General features: G+C 59.0%; 2 protein-coding genes across 2 annotated transcripts in view; both read left to right on the top strand.

Moving 5' to 3' along the window:
* Positions 1 to 19,585, top strand: part of OGA (O-GlcNAcase) — a 457,590-nt gene that overhangs the window by 410,199 nt on the left and 27,806 nt on the right. The window lies entirely within an intron of this gene.
* On the top strand, positions 10,809 to 11,958 carry LBX1 (ladybird homeobox 1). Its single transcript, XM_075717892.1, has 2 exons — positions 10,809 to 11,133; positions 11,456 to 11,958. Exons 1-2 carry the CDS (start codon positions 10,809 to 10,811, stop codon positions 11,956 to 11,958), a joined length of 828 nt encoding a protein of 275 aa, XP_075574007.1.

Genomic DNA, 19,585 nt, shown 5'->3' with positions numbered 1-19,585 from the left:
AGCAAAACTTCTTTTCCATCCAAATATCACTAATAATAAAACCAGGGAAGAGCAATGCTGGAAATATGCTAAGTAAGCAGAAATCTGGCTAAACAGAAGTTTTCCACGAGGCATCGGGAAATCTCTGAATTGCCATGAGTGCCTTATTTAGTGGTGTGTGTGCTTTTTGTCCATACAAGTTCCAGTCACTGCAGCCATCAAACATTTTTTAATAGGAGCATTAACTTAAGAATAGCTAACAGTAATATTCCTAGCTGTGTGGAAACAGCATTTTATTAAATGCTTCACACAGATTTTGTATAATAAAGATGAATATATTATATCCTCTGCCTCCCCCAGAGTGAAACAATAATAGGAAAATAAAAAAAAAAAAAGCCAATAAAGTGAAACATAAATAGAACATAATGGGACTAGTAGCGAACTGAACTGACTATATAACATCTGCTATTGTTTGCCTGGCAAACGCAAACAAGGGGAGAAACCAAGAAAGATTTGAACAGCCCTAACCTCTTTCCCCTCTGCTGCAAGAAAGCAGCGCTGATATCCCAAGCAGATCTGTTTCAAAGCTGATGGAACAGTACAAGACACAACTTGCAAACCTGTTCTTAAACAAATGTGTCAGATTCCCTTGGCTTCTGTGCACAGAGCAATTTTCACAAGCCTTTGGATGTTTATGTGTGAAAATATTCCTGCATTTGGAGACTTCTGGATGCAAACATTCATTCATTTAAAAGCTCAGATTTTGCCGTGTGTTTGCCCCTCGCTATTCTGTAGTTTTTAAAGTCCGGTCACCCCATCAGCTGAGCTGAAACAAAGCTGTGGGAGCGGGCAACAAACCCTGCCAACTGAAGAGGTACAGAAAGAGCCGACATCTATGGGCAAGGACTCAGCTGGCTCCTGTATATCATAATTGGGGAGTGCTTGGCTGTGTCCAGGACCTTTGGAGAAATCGGGATAACTAAGCGATCACAGTGTGAGCAGAGGCGAAAAAAAGGAGGAGGGATTTTTGCCAGGCAATTCCTTTGCAGGTAGCAACCTGGCCAGCCCACAGGTGCTGTGAACAGGGCTCCACATCTGCAAAATCCAGTCTGGGTTTGTGACCAAACTTAAATCATAGCCGTCCTGACTGATAACAGAACTGGCTGGAAGCTGGGGGAAGGAAGAAGAGCTAAATGCCTATAAAAGTCATTTTCTCTTTTATTTGTTATCTTGCTTGTAATGATCACACCATGTTTCCTATCTATTTTTACAGTAAGTTGTACACTGGTCTCTAGAGGCCCCTGGATGACTTATTATTAACAATGTCTTCTTATTATGGATGGTGATTTATTACCAGAATGATTCTATTTGTACTGGGTATGTTGTTCTTCTGCCAGCACAAAGCTCTTACCACCTTCAGAGCAAAAGGTCGGGTTCTTGCAGCACTACGTGCCCAGCTCCGCAATGCTGAGCCAGTGGGTGTGCAGGTTACACACATGCACAGGGCAAAAGGCCAAAGACCAAAGAGAAGAGCAGCCCCGGTGCATCCACAACACTGCAACTGCTCCATAGCCGTGGGTGCGTGGGCACTCCTTCTCCCATTGCTGGACTTCACTTCTCCTTACTCTCTGCCCACATCGCCTGTACGTAATGAAGTCACCATTTAAGGATCCGTATACATCTTAAAAAATCATGTCTTCTATAATTTTTACCTTGCATTACTAGTCAACAAGTGTTTAACCTTGGGAAATTGAAATCGCTTTTCTACCCTGTCCTGGAGTCCGTGTACTCCAAGGCTCATGGGCACTCTCTAGCTATAATAAGGGACCATCTGGAGTTTGGCAATAGGCTTGCAGGGCACAAGAGACTTTTAACACCGGTTTCTTTGCTGAGACTGAAAGAAGCAGCAGGAGCAGGTACACAGCTTTCCAAGCATAAAATCACAGGATTTGAAGTGCAGGAGAGGGGCTGCTCCTGGAAAGTTATCCTGTGGTTTGGGACAGACCAAACTAGTCCCTCCACAGCTGCTTTCCCATCTCCAAAGCAGCAGTGAGCCCCAGGGCCCCTCCTGCTCCCTTGCTGAGGGGCACCCTGTGCGTTTGGCATCCTACCTTTAGTGGCTGCTGCCCCCCCCCTGGCGCCCACCTCCCCTATCCCCCATCGAGGGACCCCTTCAGGTCCTATGCACTGAGGCTTATTTTTCCATACCTGACCTCGCAAGACTTACATCCTCACCCACCACAGGCCTTTCAAACCAGCCGCAGCCTTTCCTGAGGGTAAGGGATGCCCACAGCAGCCAGCCCTTTTGCACACCCCAGACCGTGCTATTTCTGCTGGTTGAGGGTTTAATACCTCCCTTTCTGGGTCTCACTCATCCCCATTAGCTCTTGCTGAGGAACACTGGTAGGTCCTTGTTAGGTTGTAACACTAACAATGGCAGATGCAGGGAACCTGACTGGTTTTGCCATATGCAAGCAGAATCCAGACCCACGTGTTGCTGCATATTTGGCATTAGCTAAGACCTGCTTTCCACACCTGTAAAAAGCAGCAGAATTGAATAGACCCTGAGGAGATTTCAAGCAGAAAAATGGGAGAAATGTTGAAGCTGTTCACTACACATGCTTTACTCAGTGCCCAGAAAAAAATCCCAGGCAGTAAAGTTCCACTGTCACAAGCCATTGTACATCAGCTGGAAAAGAGCCCTGGGTGCCAGGCAGGAGGACACGGGAATTCGGTGCCACAAGATGTCATGAACCAGACAAAACAGAGAAGAGAGATGGACTGCACCACAGGATGTTCAGAGATGGAATCACTAAAGATGAGGCATTTTTGTAGCGATATTAAACTTCAGAGTTCAGAGTCTGAATCATTTTTCCAAGAGCGGGAATTAGGGAAATGCCTGACAGGAGGGAGAGTTTTTTTCACCCCAGCCTCCTGCAGGAAGCTCTTCTCTCTCTCCATCGTACCGGCATGCAGCACTGGAGACACGGAGACAGCCTGATCCAACAGCGATCGGTACAGAAACGCTGTAAGCTGACAGCAGCTACTACGCAGGATGGGAAATGCCAGCCACCATTACAGGATGCTAAAAGTACCCATAGAAAGAGCCATGCCTAATTCAAGTCTGTCCAAGCAATATGTCTAAGGTTCCTGGGGCAGAAAACAGAATAAAATAAATGGAGGTGTAAAGCATCTGCTGGCCGTGGCCAAGCTGTTGAGGAAAGGTCACTTTTTGAGGCAGGTCTGAGACAGTCCCCAAGCAGGACACAAAGAGCAGTCTGGCACAGGAGAGTGGTGCACTGGAGCCCTGTGTCCAGCAGCAATGGCCGGGAGAGATTTGAGAACCGGCATGTGAACCCCGGCCATGGATGGAGGCTGCAAGAGTGGAAGATTATAGCCTGGCCTTTGGTGAGAGAAACAGGGGAACAGAGAAGAGGAAAGGTGGAATACCCTGGCTGGGTCTGGGGGGTATGTCTGCTGCTAAAAGGTGCTGTGGTTTGGAAGGAAAAGAACAAGGTTCATCTGAGGCCTTGCAAACTTCTCTCACATGTGAGTTCAAAGACAAAGTGAACTGCTGTTTGACCCTGCCTCTAGCTGCTACGCCTTCGTAACAGGACCCAAGAGGGACAAGGGGAACAAACACAGCAAGCCTAACACGAAGGGGTGGCTTTTAGGGACATTTTTCTTTCCAGCAGCACTTGTCTGAGCTTGGAGAGGTCCCGCGAGGTCAGATGGGATAGGATGCAAAAAAGGAGGGATGGAGAAACAGGAGCACTGGAAGAAAGAAGTGAGAGGTAGGGAGGAGCAGCCTCACAGCACGCAAAGTTGGAAGAGATCACAGCCAAACTCTGGCTTCGCATCTCGGTGCTGCTTTTGCAAGGGGTGGAAATATTAGTTTTTAATTAATTTTCCTCTTGCAGTTGTTGGAAGGGGAGGAGGGAGTGGGATCACCTTCAAAAAAGAAATACAAATAACTGCTTTAACAGGAAACTTTTGCTGCTGTAATTTATTGGAAGGCAAAATGAGCTCCGATTACATTATCCACCCGCACTGTGCCGGCAACGCGTACTTCGGATATTGCGCTATAATCCAATGACGGCTCCTGAATTATTAACACCAAGTTGTTATTAGAAGAAGTTGCCTGGCTTATTTCCGCCATTCTCCCCCCCACTCCCTTTATTAAGTTTCAATTGATTCCCCACACCTCCTCCTGCCCCCCAAAAATGAGCCCTCGCCTCCCCGGCTCCTTCATAGCTGCCACAAACGTTACATGCATTTGGCAGCCTGGTGAATTATTCACGCGTGCCGGGAGCGGCAGAGATATTACAGGTCTCGGAGGAGCCAGCGCGGCTCGGCTGTCACAGCCCCGGGGGGCCGTGTCGTCGTCCCACCCGCCCCGTCCAACAAAGTTTTGTCGGGCCCCGAGTGCAGAGCGGAGCTGTGGGGCAGGGGGGATCCTGCGGGACCCCCCCGCCGCTCCTCTCCCGGGTGAAGCGAGGGAGCCCCCGGGCCCGGGCCGAACTGAGCATCGCCCCGGGGCCCGGCGCCCCCAGCCCAGCCCCGCGGCACCCGGAGGTGAGCGGGCACCCCACCGCTGCGCGCTATTTCCAGCCGCCTCCGGGCGCGGCTGCGCGGCGCGGGCGCTGCCTGCCCCCGCCTCCCCTGCGCCCATCCCCGCCGCCTCAGGGCGAGCTCCGCGGCGGCGGAGCCCCGGCTCCCCCCGCCTCCGCGCTCTTTCCTGGAGCCGAGGGGGCTGGAGAGAAGGCTGTGGCTGCGCCCCGTCCCAAAACGAGAGTGAGCCGGGGGACAGCCAGGGTCTGAACAGAGGGTCGGGGCTGCGCTGATCCCCTCCGGCGGGTCTTCCCCGCCTGCCCCGCGGCCCGGCCTTGCCTCTCCCGGGACTGGGACGGGGCAGGAAGGGCCCGAGAGCTGCTAAATCTCTGCCGCCCACAGAGCCTGGCACGGCCGGGAGGCCTGAAATGCCCCCGGCCGGCGCCGTCCCCGCTCCCTGCCCTCCCCCGCCTCCCTCCTCCTCCTCCGGAAGGGTCCTGCAAATTGCACTTATCGAAGTATTTAAAATTAAATTAATAATGATAATAAAAATCAAGTTCTCGTCTATCCTGGAGCTGGGACAGGCACGTCCCGGCTGTTCTTCCCGGGGAGCCCGAGTCCAACTGGCTTTCTTGGACTAGAAATTAAAATACTAGAGCCTAAAAGAATAAAAACACGTTCAGGTGCGCCTGTTGGCGGAAGCCCTTGCGGCTGCTGCGGGAGGGCCCTGTCCCCGGAGCGAACCCGGGGGCCGCTTCTGCCCACGACCCCCGAGCCCGGCTGGGAGCGGCGGGGGGTGCGCGGCTGCGAGCCCCGGCTCTGCGTCCCGCAGCAGCGCGGACCGGCTCTGCCCCCCCCCCAACCCCGGGGGAACCCCGAAAACCCGCCAGGAGTGGTGGCTCGGGAGGGTCCCCGGCCGTGCTAAGAGGAGAGGTGGACGTGCTGGCCCCCGACATTTGGGGTGGGCACATCCCCGCGGCTCTCCCCGCCGTGGGGAAACGCTCCCCACGGCCCCACGCAAAGCGATGAGGCGGCCGGGGAAGTGGATCCGCCTCGGGAGTTACTTTTAATTTGTGTTTTACACCGGCTTGCGGGGAGGCGGGCTCCCCTGTTTTCCTCGCACCCCGCCGGGGAGCATCCCCGCTAACAGCGGCCCAGGGGCTCACCCAAATTCCGGCTCACCCCCGCCTCCCGGCCCTGCGGCGCGGCGGCGGGAGGCTGTCCGGGCACCGCCGTGCCCAGCTCCACTCCGCGGGGGCTTTTGGGGGGAAAACAAATCGGCCCCGGGGGTGGGCAGGGGGGGCCCGGACCCTGCAGCTCCTCCGGCCCCGGCGCCGCTGGGTCCGCCCGGGAGTTCGTTTGCAAACGAAAAAGCCCCGGGAAAGGCGGAGAGCCGGGCCCTGCGCTGCCTGCCCGCCCGGGGGAGGCTGCTCCCCGCTCCCCCGCTTCTGCCGGCTCCCTGGGGCGGCGGACTTCGTCCCTGCCCGGCCCCGCACCTCTGCCCGAGCCCCCCGAGGGAACGGCGGCTTCTCCGCTTTTCTCTGCCCGGGACAGGCCGGGGCTTGGCGGGGAGGCTGAGCTCCAGCCGGGCCGGGCCGGGCGCGCTGCCCCTGGCCCCGGCTCCCCGGCCGGGTGCGGGCACTTGGGACAGATTTATTTTTGGTGCGGCGAGGTTTTTTTCTCCCGCAGGGAGCGGGTTGCGAGGGGAGGAAGGAGCGGGCGGTAGCTGTTAAAACGACCTCCAGAGATGGGCTCGGCCGGGGAGCTTCTGCCCGGCTCCGCAGAGCCCCCCGGCCCCCCGACGCCCCCTCCCCAGCAGAGGCGGGAGCCGGCGGGCCCCCAGCTCGGGGCGGTTGTTTTCCAAGGGGAGCAACGACGAGCAGTGCCCGGCGGGGACGGGGGACACCTGTGGGTACATTTTACCGGCAGTTTTGCAAGAGAGGGCTGGGACGGGGACCTCGGACCCCGCCGCGGCTCCCCCTCCTCCGGGCTCCACGGCGGGTCCCACCGGGCTCTCTCCGCCTCTCGGCACTCGCAGCCCCAAACCTGGGGGGGTGCTTAAAGACAAAAATAACAGTTATTTCCTAGGTTCCCGGCTCGCCACCCCGGCCCCGTGGGGGATGCTGTGCCAGGACCCGGCGCTCGCCGTCAGCTGGAGGGCACGGAGTGTGCTCCTCTCCGCGCTGCTAACAGGCAGCGGCAACGTGTTTAGACCACTTAAACTCGGCAGACATAACTGGGAGCCATGCACGGCTCAGCTATGCCGGGAAAGGAGGTGTCATTTGTACGCAGTTACTTTGGTGATCAACACTTGAATGATTTATGCCGCCTGCTTTAATTATATTCCTGTGACATTTTCCTGGACAAAAGCGGGCCGCGCAGAGCCAAAGGCGGGCAGCCCCGGCAGCGCCCTGCCGCTGCCCGCCGTGCCCGGGACGGCTCCCGGGGGAGGGCAGCCACGCCGACACCCCGAAATGCGGCTCAGGGGGCGGCGAGGGGAGACGCCTCCAAAGGTGCTACTCGTAGCCAGAGGGATTTTTTTGCTCCCCCTGAGTAGTTTCCGATTCAGCGGTAGTTTTCTGCTCCGTGGAGGAGGAAAAGCCGCGGCTTTACTCGCTTTTCTTCCCCGGTGAAAGGCAGGGAGCCGGAGCGACGCTTCCCCGACGGCCGCGGGGGAGCCCCCGATCCATCCCCGGGTACAGCGAGGGGCCGCCGTTCCCTCCAGCCCTGCTCCCCTCCCTGCCTCTCGGCAGGGGACCCGACCCAAACTTTTCCTGCCTGCACCGGGAGGGGATCAGTGCCGGGTCCCCCCTCGGAGGGACTGGAGCCGGCAGAAGGGAAGGGAGCAGAAGGGGGGTTGAAGCGCTTCGGATGACGGGGTTTTCCCCCAAACGACCCCAAAACCGGGATGCACGACCCGCAGCTGCCTGCCGGCGGGAGGGGCAGGAGAAGAGCCCGGCGGGATGAGAAGTTCGGTGGCGGCGGCCGGAGCAGGCCCCCGGCTGCCCCCGGTGTCCCCTTGCTCCCCGGGGCCCTCCGAGGACGGGGAGATGCGATGAGACCTGCCGCGGGGCACTGGGGGTCCCTAATTCGGGGCTGGGTGCCAAGCGGGCTGCCAAAAAAAAAAAAAAAAATTAATTACATTTCGAAGGGTGCGGAGGGGGGATGCTGAGCTCTTCCCCTAAGCCGGGGCGGGGGCAACCCAGCCTGCCCCTCCTCTGATTTTTGGCCACCCCCGGAGGGCAGAGAGGGAGTCGTTTGCGGGGAGCGAGGAGCAGCGGTTGCAAAGGCAAAGTGAGCGCAAGGGAAACAAAACCAAACCCACCGAAGGCGCCACCGAGCAGCCGAGAGCACGGCGGAGAGGGGCCGGTCGGGCCCCGCCGGGACACCCGCAGAGCGCCGGGGGGACTCGGGGGGGGGGGGGCGGGACCGGCCCCCTTCCCTCTCAGCCACCCCTTTTCTCAGTGAGGTGCTATTTGGGGGGGACGTTGGGCACAAGGACAGGCGGCAGGCCTGGAGCCACCGGGCTGAGCTACGCATGCAAAGCGCGAACCCGGCTATCCCCTGCCAGGCAGCGGCCGAGGCAAACGAAGGAGGGTCCCGCTGTGCCGGGCAGCCTGTCCTGAGGCTGCTACCCGCCGCCCCGAGCCCTGCCCCTACTAGGGAGCCAAAAAAAACCGGGGTGCATTTAAAGGCCTGTCGCCCAGCGCAAGCAGGGAAGGGGAGATGCGAGCTGGGGGGACAGCTGGGGATCCGGAACGGTTTGCGGGGCTTCGCTGTGTCTGGCGCAGTTTTGCCCCTGCCCTGAGCCGAGCGGGCTGCGCTGGGGGGGGACCGTGGGGCGCGCAAGTTGCGCCCCGGGTCTCCGCTCCGCTCCGCGGGGAGGGCGGGCCGGGCTGCAGCCTGGAGCCGGCGGCCCCTCCGAGCACCCCAAACGCCCTCCAGCTCTCCCAAACTCTCACCCAGGAGCGAGACTGGTTTTCTTTCTTTTATTTCCTCCCTTTTTTCCTTCTCCTTTTTTTTTGTTTTTTTTTTTTTTTAATCTTATTTCTGTAATTATAACACCAGCATCCCCGGCTGAGTTCTCAATAAAACCCGGATCCTGACATAAAACGCCACGCTGGAAAGTAATGCGACGGGACACAAGGGAAAGGAGGAAAGTCTCTAATTGGTTAAAATATGTTTAAATCACTTCATAAAACCCAAGCAAAGCGAAGCAAATAATCCACCTAGCAAAGCAAAGAAGCCGGGCGATTTAGAATCAGTGTAATTCGCTCCCCCCCGACCGGCTCCCCCCCAGCTCCTCGCAGTATTTGATATGATGAATAACCCAATATAGGCCTTTAAAAATAGGTCACTGCATAAAGAGACTCCCAGAGAGCTATAAAAAATGGGAAGAGGGCGCTTTAAGGAGAGGAGCCATTTGCTTCTTTTGTGCTTGTTTGGTACCTAGCGGCCTGGGAGCTGCCAGCCGCCCTCCTCCTGCCCGTCAAGGTGAGGAGGGAAAGTTGGGGCCGGATCCGGCCGCGGCCTCTCCCCCTGCCCCGCCGCCCCGCCGTGGGCCCGGCGGCCGCCGCCCGCCCCGTCCAGCCCCGGCCCGGCCCGGGGGCCGCGTCCCGGCCGCCCCGCGGGGAGCGTGGGGGGTGCCCCCGCGCAGGGGGGGGGCCAGGCGGCTCGCCCCCCGGCCCCGGGCTTTGTCTCTGGGCCCTGCGGAGCGGCGAGAGCGAAGCGGGCCGGGGACCCGGGTGAAAATAATAAGGAGCGGTTCTGGCCCCCACCGACGGCGGCGGCGGGCCGGGCTGCGCTTGCCCCGGGGCCGGGGGGCACAGCAAGCCCCGCCGCCGCTGCCCCGCTCCAGGCCCGCAGCAAAAGGCCTCGGGCGAGGAACCGGCCCGCCCCGGCCCCCGCACAGCGCTTTGCCGCCTGCCCCTTCTCCCCGCGCTGCCCCCGGTCGGGACCAGCCGCCCCCCCCCGGCGCCGGCGGGGCCGGAGGAGCCGCCGCCGATCCCGGGAGCGATCCCGGCCCGCGCCCCGCGCCCCGCCGCGCAGCCCCTCCGCGGGCACCCCCGGCCCCGGCACCCCCGGGGGCCCTGCCCCGCAGCCGAGCTGCCCCCGCCCCGGCCCCCGCAGCCCGCTCCGGCACAGGGCGCTGGGAAAGAGGAGCACGACAAATTCGGCGGAAACCTTCGGATTTTATTGGAAAGGAAAGGTCTGCCTTACCTGGAACCAGGCTCTCCCCTTCTTCCCCTCATTAAAAAAAATCAAACGGCTCTGGGTAGAGCCGGAGAGAGACATTTTAAATAAACTAGCAGCTGAGATTAACAGGAGGGAGAAATAGAAGGAAAAAAAAAAAAATCGGGGGAAAAAAAAAAAAAGATACAGCCGGATATTTTTCGTTTTGTTTTGTTTTCGCTTATTATTATTTTTCACTATACTGTATTATCCTGATGCAATAAAGGCTGGTTTGTAATGTAATTTAAAAATATATATGTCCAAACAAATAGCAGGGCCAGAATATGACAAGTGCATTCAGCATTATAATTCAACTGGGCTCCACCTCCATACCGCCTCCTAATTAATGGGTCTCCGAACTTGCAAAAGCCTGCATTGGACAGAGAGAGAGAGAGCGAGAGAGAGAGAGAGAGAGAGAGGGCGAAAAGTGTCATTGAAGATAATTGATTACCTCCCAATCAACAATAACTTGTTAGCAATAGTCAATTACCCCGTCTCTTCTCGCCTCTTTCCCCTTGGTCCGAGGTCTCGGTGCGAGGGCTGCTCGCCCCCTCTCCGAAGTCGCTTTTTTTTTTTTCCCCCCTTTTTTCCTTCTTTTTTTTTTTTTTTTTAAATTATTTTTCGGGGTTATTCGCTTTGGGGGGGGAGGGCAGGGAAAGTGCTGCGATTTGGGGTGTTTCTTAAAATAGCAGCTGGGAAGAGGAAGAGAGAGGAGAGAGCGAGCGGAGAGTGAGGAGAGAGAGAGGGGGGGGAAAAAAATCCCCGACCCAAAACCCTGGGACAAGAGGTGCTGCAGGACCACCTCTCGGCGAGGGACCGACGGCAGCTCCGCTCCGGCCGCCGCCCGCCCTGCCCGCCCTGCCCGCCGCCCGACGTGGCTCTCCCCGGGAGGACCCGGGGCTCCTCCGCCGGAGTTGGAGGTGGGCTTCAACTTTTGCTCGCTGTCTCCGCCGCCCTCACCCCGCCGTCCCGCCGGGGGCTTCTCCCCGCGGCAGCGCATCCCCGTCGCGGGTGGGGAAGGCAGCCCCGCGCGGCCCGGCCCCACCATGACTTCCAAAGAAGAAGCCAAGCCCTCCTCGGGGGAAGAGCGGCGGCGGAGCCCCTTGGATCACCTCCCGCCGCCGGCCAACTCCAACAAGCCCCTCACCCCCTTCAGCATCGAGGACATCCTCAACAAGCCCTCGGTGCGGAGGAGTTACACCCTCTGCGGAACGGCCCACCTCCTCTCCGCCGCCGAGAAGCACCCCCCGGCCGGGCTGCCCCTCTCCGGCCGGGCGCTGCTCTCCCAAACCTCGCCCCTCTGCGCCCTGGAAGAGCTGGCCAGCAAGACCTTCAAGGGGCTGGAAGTCAGCGTGCTGCAGGCGGCCGAAGGTAAGCCCCTGGCAGGGTGGGGGGGGGATCCTCCCGCGGGGTGGGTGCCCCGCTCCTCCCCACGGCCCCTGCGCCCTTCCTCCCCCCCCCTCTCCCGGGGTGGCGGGGCGGGGTGGGGGGGTCCCCGGGCGGCCGGTGCCCGGCGCCGTCCTCCCCCCGCGGCCCTCGGGGTGCGGGAGCGGCGGCTCTGCCCCGCTCCCCCCCCCCCCCACCCCAGAACCCCGACACCGCCGGGGCAGGGGCGTGGGGTCCGGGGGGCTCGGGTGGAGGTGGGGGGGGGACACATCGGGAGAGCGGCGACAATCTGGCGGCTCGTCGGCAGGCAGGGACGGGATGACGATCTTCGGGCAGCGGCAAACGCCGAAGAAGCGTCGGAAGTCGCGGACGGCCTTCACCAACCACCAGATCTACGAGCTGGAGAAGCGGTTCCTCTACCAAAAATACCTGTCGCCGGCGGACCGGGACCAGATCGCCCAGCAGCTGGGGCTCACCAACGCCCAGGTCATCACCTGGTTCCAGAACCGCCGCGCCAAGCTCAAGCGAGACCTGGAGGAGATGAAGGCCGACGTGGAGTCGGCCAAAAAGCTGGGCCCCAACCCCGCCGTGGACATCGTGGCCTTGGCCGAGCTGGAGCCCAGCGCCGAGGGAAGGGGCAAGGCGCGGCCCGGGTCCCCGCCGCCGCCCCCCGCCGCCGCCCGGGAGCCCGGCGCCCCGCCGCCGCCCCGCCCCGCCTCGCCCCCCACGGAGCGGCCCCGCAGCCGCCGGGACAGCGAGGAGGAGGAGGAGGAGGAGGAGGAGGACGTGGAGATCGACGTGGATGACTGAGGGGCGGCCGGCGGGCCTCCCCCCAGCCCCGCCACCACCCCCCGCCCCGTCCCGCTGCCCCCCGGCCCACCCCGAGAGCTCCAAACCGGCACCCCCGGCCCCCATCCCGGCCCCGGCAGCGCGGCCGGGCGGCTGCTCCCCCTCGGTCGGAGCAATAAGCAATAGCAACCCACCACACACACACCAACACAAATTAATTTAGGGTAGAGTCGATATCCCTCCGCCTGTCACATCTTCGGAATGGTGCAATTACGGACGGCTTCTGTATAAATATTTAAACGTATATATTGGATTTTTTTTTTCCTTCCCCCTTCTTTTTGAGGTTTTGATTATTATTTTTTTTTAATAGCTCTCAATGACGATTATTTTGTCTCTAAGGGAGACGCGTAACCTTGGAATAAACTCGGCTTCCAACAGATGTTCGGGTAGGCAGTTGTTTTCAAAGACTTCCGAAACGAACCGCTTTAGAGGAGGTTTAAGTTAGACTTAAAACGGCAACAGCAAAAAATTAGCCACTTTCCTTTCCTTGCATGTTTCAGATGTGCACGAAGTAATTTTTTTTTTCCTTTTAAAATTTTTTTTTTCTTTCGCAATCTTGGGAACCTGGGGATGGGTTATAATGCAAGTTGAAAAAATATATACTTTCTTTTTTTCCTAGAGCATAGAGATTTGTCTCCAATGCAATTTCTGCCTCATTTTACCAATTAAAAGCTATTTTTACCATTTTCTGCTATTGTTGTGCTTTTATTAAAAAGCTGCCTTTCGTATTTTTGATATGAAGGTGGTAACAAAAAAACGAAAATGAAAAAAAAAAATCCTAGAATTATTTTTTACTCTTTTTAGAATTTTTGCATGCTACGGAAATAAAAAAGGACAAATCCCAAGATCAATACATTTAAATATTACACTATAAATTAAAAAAAAATGTACAGATTTAAGACCTGTTTTTGCTTGAATTGTACAAATTTTAAAAGGCCTGCTATTTAAGTTCCGATAGGGACAATGTCGCTTTATTTACTGTCTCTTAGAATTGTACAGATAGCTCTTTTTTCCGATACAATAAAATCTTTACCATTTTAATAGACTTTTAACGTCCTTCTTTGTGAACGAAAAACCGGGCCGAGGTTACGACAGACTTTTCCCCCCAACAGGAATCTCCCATCCCGTTTGCGTTTAAAGTTCCTCCAACCGCAGTACCCGTGAGAAAATGATGGGGAAGGAGCACGCGAGCGAGAACTTCATTACTTTTTCTTTTTTTTTTTTTTTTTTTTTTTAATTTTTCTGTTTCAAGGTTAATGCCAGGTAGAGGCGCAGCAGAGGCAGAGCCCGGGGCTGGGTCGGGCAGGGGGTGCGGGCAGCGCTCCCGCGGCGCGGGGGATGCGCGGCGGCGGCGGCGGGAGCGCGGCGGGGCGAGAGGGGCCACCGGCACCCCCCGCCCGCCCCTCCGCCGGCGCATTCCCTGCCCGAAGTTAGGGAGGAAAGGGAGGAGGAAAAAGAAAAAAAAAAAAAAAAAAGAAATTTTAAAAAGCCAACTCCGAGCGGAAGGGCAGGAGTTATCACCGATTTGGACAAAAGAAGCGGGGTGGGGGGTGGGGGGAGCTGCCCCCCGCCCGGCGGGCCAGACCTCCCGCTTCTGGGCAAAAGCGCTGCTACGGGGACGCCAGGATGGAAAATGTTTCATTTCCTCCCTTTCCTTTTTTTCTTCAGCCCCCCCCCCCCCCCCCTTCTTCATTTTTTTTTTTTTTTCGCCAAAATTAAGGCGCTGGTGAATGTGTTTTCTCTTGGCAGCGTGACCTGCCTTTGGAGTCGAGCAACGTGTGTTTCTCCCTATTCTTTGCAAAATTTATGTGAGAAAGACAAATCTGGTGTACAGTGGCAGAGCTCGGCGGAGCAGTGTCCAGATAAGACAGGGCTGGTTTGTGGGTTGGATTTTTTTTTTTTTTTTTGGTCCAGTTTCTCCGAGGCTAAATAAATCTTTCTCCTCTTTGAGAATGGATGGGGTTGTAATTTTTAGCGTAAAGCATGAAAACTGGGGACAAATGAGCCCTCTTCTCTGAAGTGACAAGCGACAATGGAGCATATACAGCCTCCTGCGGTTCGCCATGCTGAAACAAGCGTGCCCCTCCGCAGCAGAGAGAAGGCGAGCGCTTGGAGACCATATGGTTTTTGAATTTTCTTCACAATTTCCAGACAATTTGATGGATTAGGTTAACCCTCCCTTCCACTGTTTAACTCCACAACAATGGGAGCAGAGCTGTTCTCCCTTCGTCGGGGCATCTGTGCGCTTCTATTCTTCTCTCTTTCTCTCTTGGTATTTGGAACAAGCCTATGAATTACAATGAAATTCACTTTTCTTTAGTATTATTTGGAAGAGCACTTGTTTTCCGCCACCTCCCGCCCCCACCCCGCCATCCCCTCTTTTTTTGTTTGTTTGTTTTTTTGTTGTGGGGTTTTTTTTTACCTCCGAGTGATAGCTTTGACTTCTGTCCAGATCTCTCGGAAAGCCTTCAATCTTGTCCTTAAGTGTTTTTATGCTAAACAGGCAAATCGTAAATGCTGAGAAACTGTGACATTTATGTGAAGATCTAGTTAAAGGGCTTTATTTGTTTTCTTTATCTGTTCTTTTTTTTTTTTTCCCCCATTCCCTCTCCTCTTCCCCCTCCTCTCCTGCGCCCTCCCTCCCCCCAGTCTTTTATTCTTTTGTCTTGGAATGGATTTAATGAGGCTGCAAACACTACAATTCAATATAACCAAGAAATAAAAAAAAAAAAAAAAAGGGGGGGGGGGCGGCGTGTATGGAAAAAAGGCTGGGAGTTAATTTGGATTTCTGATCTATTGACTTCTGTGTGCAAAGACGCCGGGCCGCCCTGCACCCGCAGAAGTTTACCACACGTGGCTGGGGCGGGTTAGTAAATAAAGCCTCCTCGAGAAGATTTGCAGCGTGTTAATTTGGCTCGCCCCCATTTCCAAATAGCTGGGATTTTGGTTATTTAATTTGCATATTGGAAAACAAAAGCTTTTTTTTTTTTTTTTTTTTTTTTTAGCTTAAAAATGAAGCGCCGGCTTGTGCCCCTCATTTGTCATGCATTTTTAAACGCGCCGTTTCCTGGGATTACCTAGCTGGGTAGATTTATGGCTCGGGGTTTGCTCTCCCTCGAATTTTAGATACAATGCGGAATTGGCTTTTTTTCACCCTTATTTTTAATTTCTTTTCTCTCTCTCTGCTTTTCTTTCCCGCAGCAGACGTAGGGACGCGGGGGCAGCGCTGAATCGAGCCCTCCGGGGCTGACCCAGCCGCAGCCCTTCCCAGCCGGCTCCGAGCGCTGCTGCCGGGGCCGCGCTGCGGGCGGCGGGCAGGGCCGGCACGGAACCCCTCCTGCCCGCCCCAGACCCCCCCCCGTTACCCTGTCCCCCTAAACCAGCCGGCCCTGCGGGCGGGGGATCTGCCCCGCAGCCCCGGCCGCCGCCGGCCGCTCCGCTCCGGGGCCGGCGCTGCCCCGGAGGAGGGGGGAGCTGAGCCGAGACCCCCGGGACTCGGCTGGCCGGGGGCACCCGGGCCAGCGGCCCCCTCGCCTGGCCTTCCCCCTGCCCCCGGTGCTTCCTGCGCGGATTCGCCGGGAAGGCAGAGCCGGTCCCGTTTTCCCACCCCCGGGCAAAGCTGGAGCTCCTCGGTCCGGTGCTCCGTGCCCCGGGGACCGGCTCCCCGCGATTCCCCCCGTGGGGAGGTGGGCACGGGGCATGGGGGACAGACCGGCCTTTACAAACGAATCAGTCAGAAAAGGGTCAGATTCAAGGGGGGAAGGCGGGATTCCCGACGAGAAAAATAAAGGCGTAAACCCGCGCAAGGCGGGCTGCGAAATCGCCCCAGCTCCTGGCCCGGGGAGGCGAGAACCCGCAGTTTGGCAAAAGGGTGTGCGGGAGCGGGAGGAGGGGAGCTTTGCGGGAGAGGGCTGGAGTCCCGGCGGCGTCCCCGCCGCCCGCCCCGTCGGGGGCTGCCGTGCCCCGGGTCCCCCCGTCGGGGCGGGCGCGGGCGGGGACGGGCGGGCTGAGCGCGGTGGCTGCACCCCTGCCTCGGCAGTGGCGACCCCCGGGGGGGTCTCGGCCCAGCCCGCACCCCGGCCCACGCTGTTCCCTCCCGGCAGAAACCCCATTTCGTAAACGCAGGAGCCGGCGCGGTGTGTCCCCGTCCCCCCCATCTCCATCCTTCATCCCCAAACCTGACACTGCCTTGGATTTGGTTTGGAGGTGGGAGGGAAGCGGGAGAGGAGGGGGGGCGGTGGGGGTTATTGTCTGCTTGGAAATGCTACCCTTTGGGGTTTGGGGGTTTTTTTTAATGCTTTTTTTTTTTTTTTTTCCTGAGGGGGGTGGAGGAGATCCATATTTGATCTTGTTCACTTCACACAGGGCTCCCAGACGGAGAATAAAGCCCCCTCCTGAATTATCCAACAGGGCTAAAGCAGGTTGAGTCAGTGAAATTCAGTTCCTTATTTTATGAGGTGTCAGAGCTGATGTCGAATATGGCAACGATAACTAATACTACAGTCTGAGGGACCAGAACGTGGTAATTAATCCCAAAGACTTAAGTGTATTTTAGTTCAGGAGAAAAAAAATCACTAATTCAATCGTCCGGAAAATTGAAGTTTGATGCATGAGTCTCTGCTGAAAGGAAAGGCTTTTTCTTCCCGATTCTGGGGTTGGGGCAGGAATCGCAGCCTCTCTCCTCCGCTCCCCGGCAAGGCCCCGGTACAGGGCCGCTGCCCGCCCGCCCCCGGCCCGGGCACACCGGGGACCGGCACGCCGAGGGACCGGGGGGGACACGGGGCGCTCCCCGCTTCCCTCCGCACCCCCCACCGCCCTTCCCGCCCGCCCCCCGCAGTGAGCACGACGCATTCGCCGCCATATCGCGACCGTCCCCTCATGTCGCGACACGCGGAAAGGCTGTCGAGCAGAGCCGCGCGCTCCTGTCGCGTTGGCGGCCGCCCAGCCCGGGCCCTTCCAGCCGCGCTGAGCCGCGGGGGCTCCGCTCCCGCTCCCGGTCCCGGTCCCCGTCCCCCCCCCGCCCCGATACCTCCGGCGGCGGGGCCGGGGGGGCTTCAGCATTTTGCCCGCCGCTCCCCCCGGCCCCGGGGCAGGGCCCGTGGATTTGCTCCCCCGGCTCTGCGGCACCCGGGCGAGCACCGGGGGGTGCAAAGCGCCGGGACCGGCCCCCGGCTGTGCACCGAGCGGGGGGCCGGGCACCCCGGGGCAGCCCGGGCAGGGCGGGGGGGGCCGGGGAAGGGAAGGCTCCCGGCGCCGCCTTGGTGGTGGGGCCGCTCCCGCTACAGTCAGCCCCCCCGGCGTTAGCGCCCGTCACCGCGCCGTCCGGCCCCACCAGCCTTCAGCCTTTTTAAGCTCCGGCCTCTCCTCCGAGCCAAAACGGGGACGCCCCGTCGGGCCGCGCCTGCCCCCGCCTCCGGCCGGCCTGCCCCCCCGCCCCGGAGGGTCCTGGCGGGTCCATCCGCCCCCGCGGGCCGTGCTGGCGCCCCCGGGGGGTCCCTGGGGTCTGGGTGTCCTTTTTGCAACGAGGGACGGAACTTTCTCCATGCGCACCGGCGGCCGAGCCCTGCGCCCACCCCGTCGCGGCGAGCCCCGGGCCCGTGGCGAGCGGAGCCCCGGGGGGGCTAGCAGAGCCCGAGGTCGTCACCCCGACCTGCCTGGCAGGGCTCAGCCTCCCCCCGCGGGGCTTGTCCCCGCACCTGCCCCCCCGCCCAGGCCCGGCTCCCCCCTAGGATGTCCCCACTGCTGGGGGAAGGGGGCCCAGGCACCCCAGGAGAATTGCCCGTAGTGCTGCTGTATAGGTAATACGCAGAGGTGGCAGCGGGAGACATGACGTCATCAGCAGTCACGGTGACATCATCAGCCATCCCAGTAAAGGCAAGTGGCCGTCGCAGCGGAGCCCCCGAAGGGTCTGCCGTCGGCGCCGAGCCAAGCGGGCCGGTGTCGGGGAGGGGTCCCGTCCCTCCCGGCACCGGTCGCTCAAGGTGAAGCGGTAACGCCCCCAGCCAGGGGCGACGGATGCGGGGGAGCGGGAGGGATGCCCGGCGTCTGCCCTCTGCCGGGTGTCCCCTGCGGGCCACGCTCCGGACCCTGCCCGTCCCTCCTGCCCTCTCCCCCTGCCCTCTCCCCCTGCCCTCTCCCCCTGCCCGTCCCTCCTGCCCCCTGCCCTCTCCCCCTGCCCTCTCCCTCTGCCCGCCCTTCCTGCCCCCTCCCCCTGCCCTCTCCCCCTGCCCGTCCCTCCTGCCCCCTCCCCCTGCCCGTCCCTTCTGCCCTCTCCCCCTGCCCCCTCCCCCTGCCCACTCCCCCTGCCCGTCCCTCCTGCCCTCTCCCCCTGCCCCCTCCCCCTGCCCACTCCCCCTGCCCTCTCCCCCTGCCCGTCCCTCCTGCCCTCTCCCCCTGCCCCCTCCCCCTGCCCGTCCCTCCTGCCCTCTCCCCCTGCCCCCTCCCCCTGCCCTCTCCCCCTGCCCGCCCCTCCTGCCCACGCCGCCGCCGCCGCTTGCGCCCCCCCCCCCCCCCGCAGGTCTGCTCGCTGTGCGCATCGCTACGCGGAGCCGGACCCGGGCCAGGGGGGACTGCGGGGGGGTGTAAACACGTGTACAGGCCGTACCGGTAACACGTGTAAGGCTGTGTCTATACCCCCACCCACAGAGCTACAAACTGCACACATTCACCGCACTCTATCCGCCCCCCCCCCCCCCCCCCCCCCCAATGCTAGCCAGCGTATTTCTGGCAGGCAGAGTTTGGCAGCGCTGCCCGCTCGGCGCGGGGAGAGCAGCGGCACCGGGGTACCGGATCAGCCCCCCCCGGCGCGGAGCGGCACCACCGAGCCGCTCGGACGGGACCCCGCCGAGCCGCGCACCGGCGGGCTCGGCCGGCCCTAAATCAGCCCACTTGGGCTGGAGGAGGGGAGAAGCGAACGGGGAGAGGAGAGAAAATAATTGCATATTTAATGAGGTGCTCGGCAAAAGGAGGTTTTGCCGGGATGGCGGCGCGGCGGGCTGGGTGGCGGGGCCGCCGTCGTGCCGCACACCCACTCGCGTCCGCCGGCTCACAGGCGGGAACCACCGTGTGCTGGAGTCGTTATCATTTTTGTTAACTTTTTATCGACTGTTTGCTAGATGGCATGTCACTAAAGTGTATGATTTGAGATGAAAAATTAGACAGATTAACCCGAGGGGAGAGCCTGATTGATTACTAAATAGGATCAATTTGAAAGTTTTAGTCATAACGTTTCTGTAGAGCCCCTTAATACTTCAAACTTCAATTTTACGGGCTATTGAACTAAGCATGTTCCTGACAAAATTGATATATGTATTAATTTGCTTTAACTGTTGATTAATTACTCTCCACTGAAAGAATTATATGGAGCTGTTTGCCTCAGATTTGCATATTAATCAAATTCTAGTTGATAATTCAGTTGGTGCGATGGATTTGAAGATGGGAGGGGGCCGAGCCGGGGCAGGGCTTGCAGGAGAGAGGGAGAGAAATATATATAAATATATATATATATATATCGCTAACCTCTGCTTCCTCCCCAGGTTTTCCATCTCGAGTCCCCTCTCTCCCCACCCCTGTGCTCCCCTCACTGCTT

This window comes from Pelecanus crispus, chromosome 10 (assembly GCF_030463565.1).
Source record: "Pelecanus crispus isolate bPelCri1 chromosome 10, bPelCri1.pri, whole genome shotgun sequence".
Taxonomy (NCBI): domain Eukaryota; kingdom Metazoa; phylum Chordata; class Aves; order Pelecaniformes; family Pelecanidae; genus Pelecanus; species Pelecanus crispus.
This window is presented reverse-complemented; position numbering and strand designations above follow the sequence as displayed.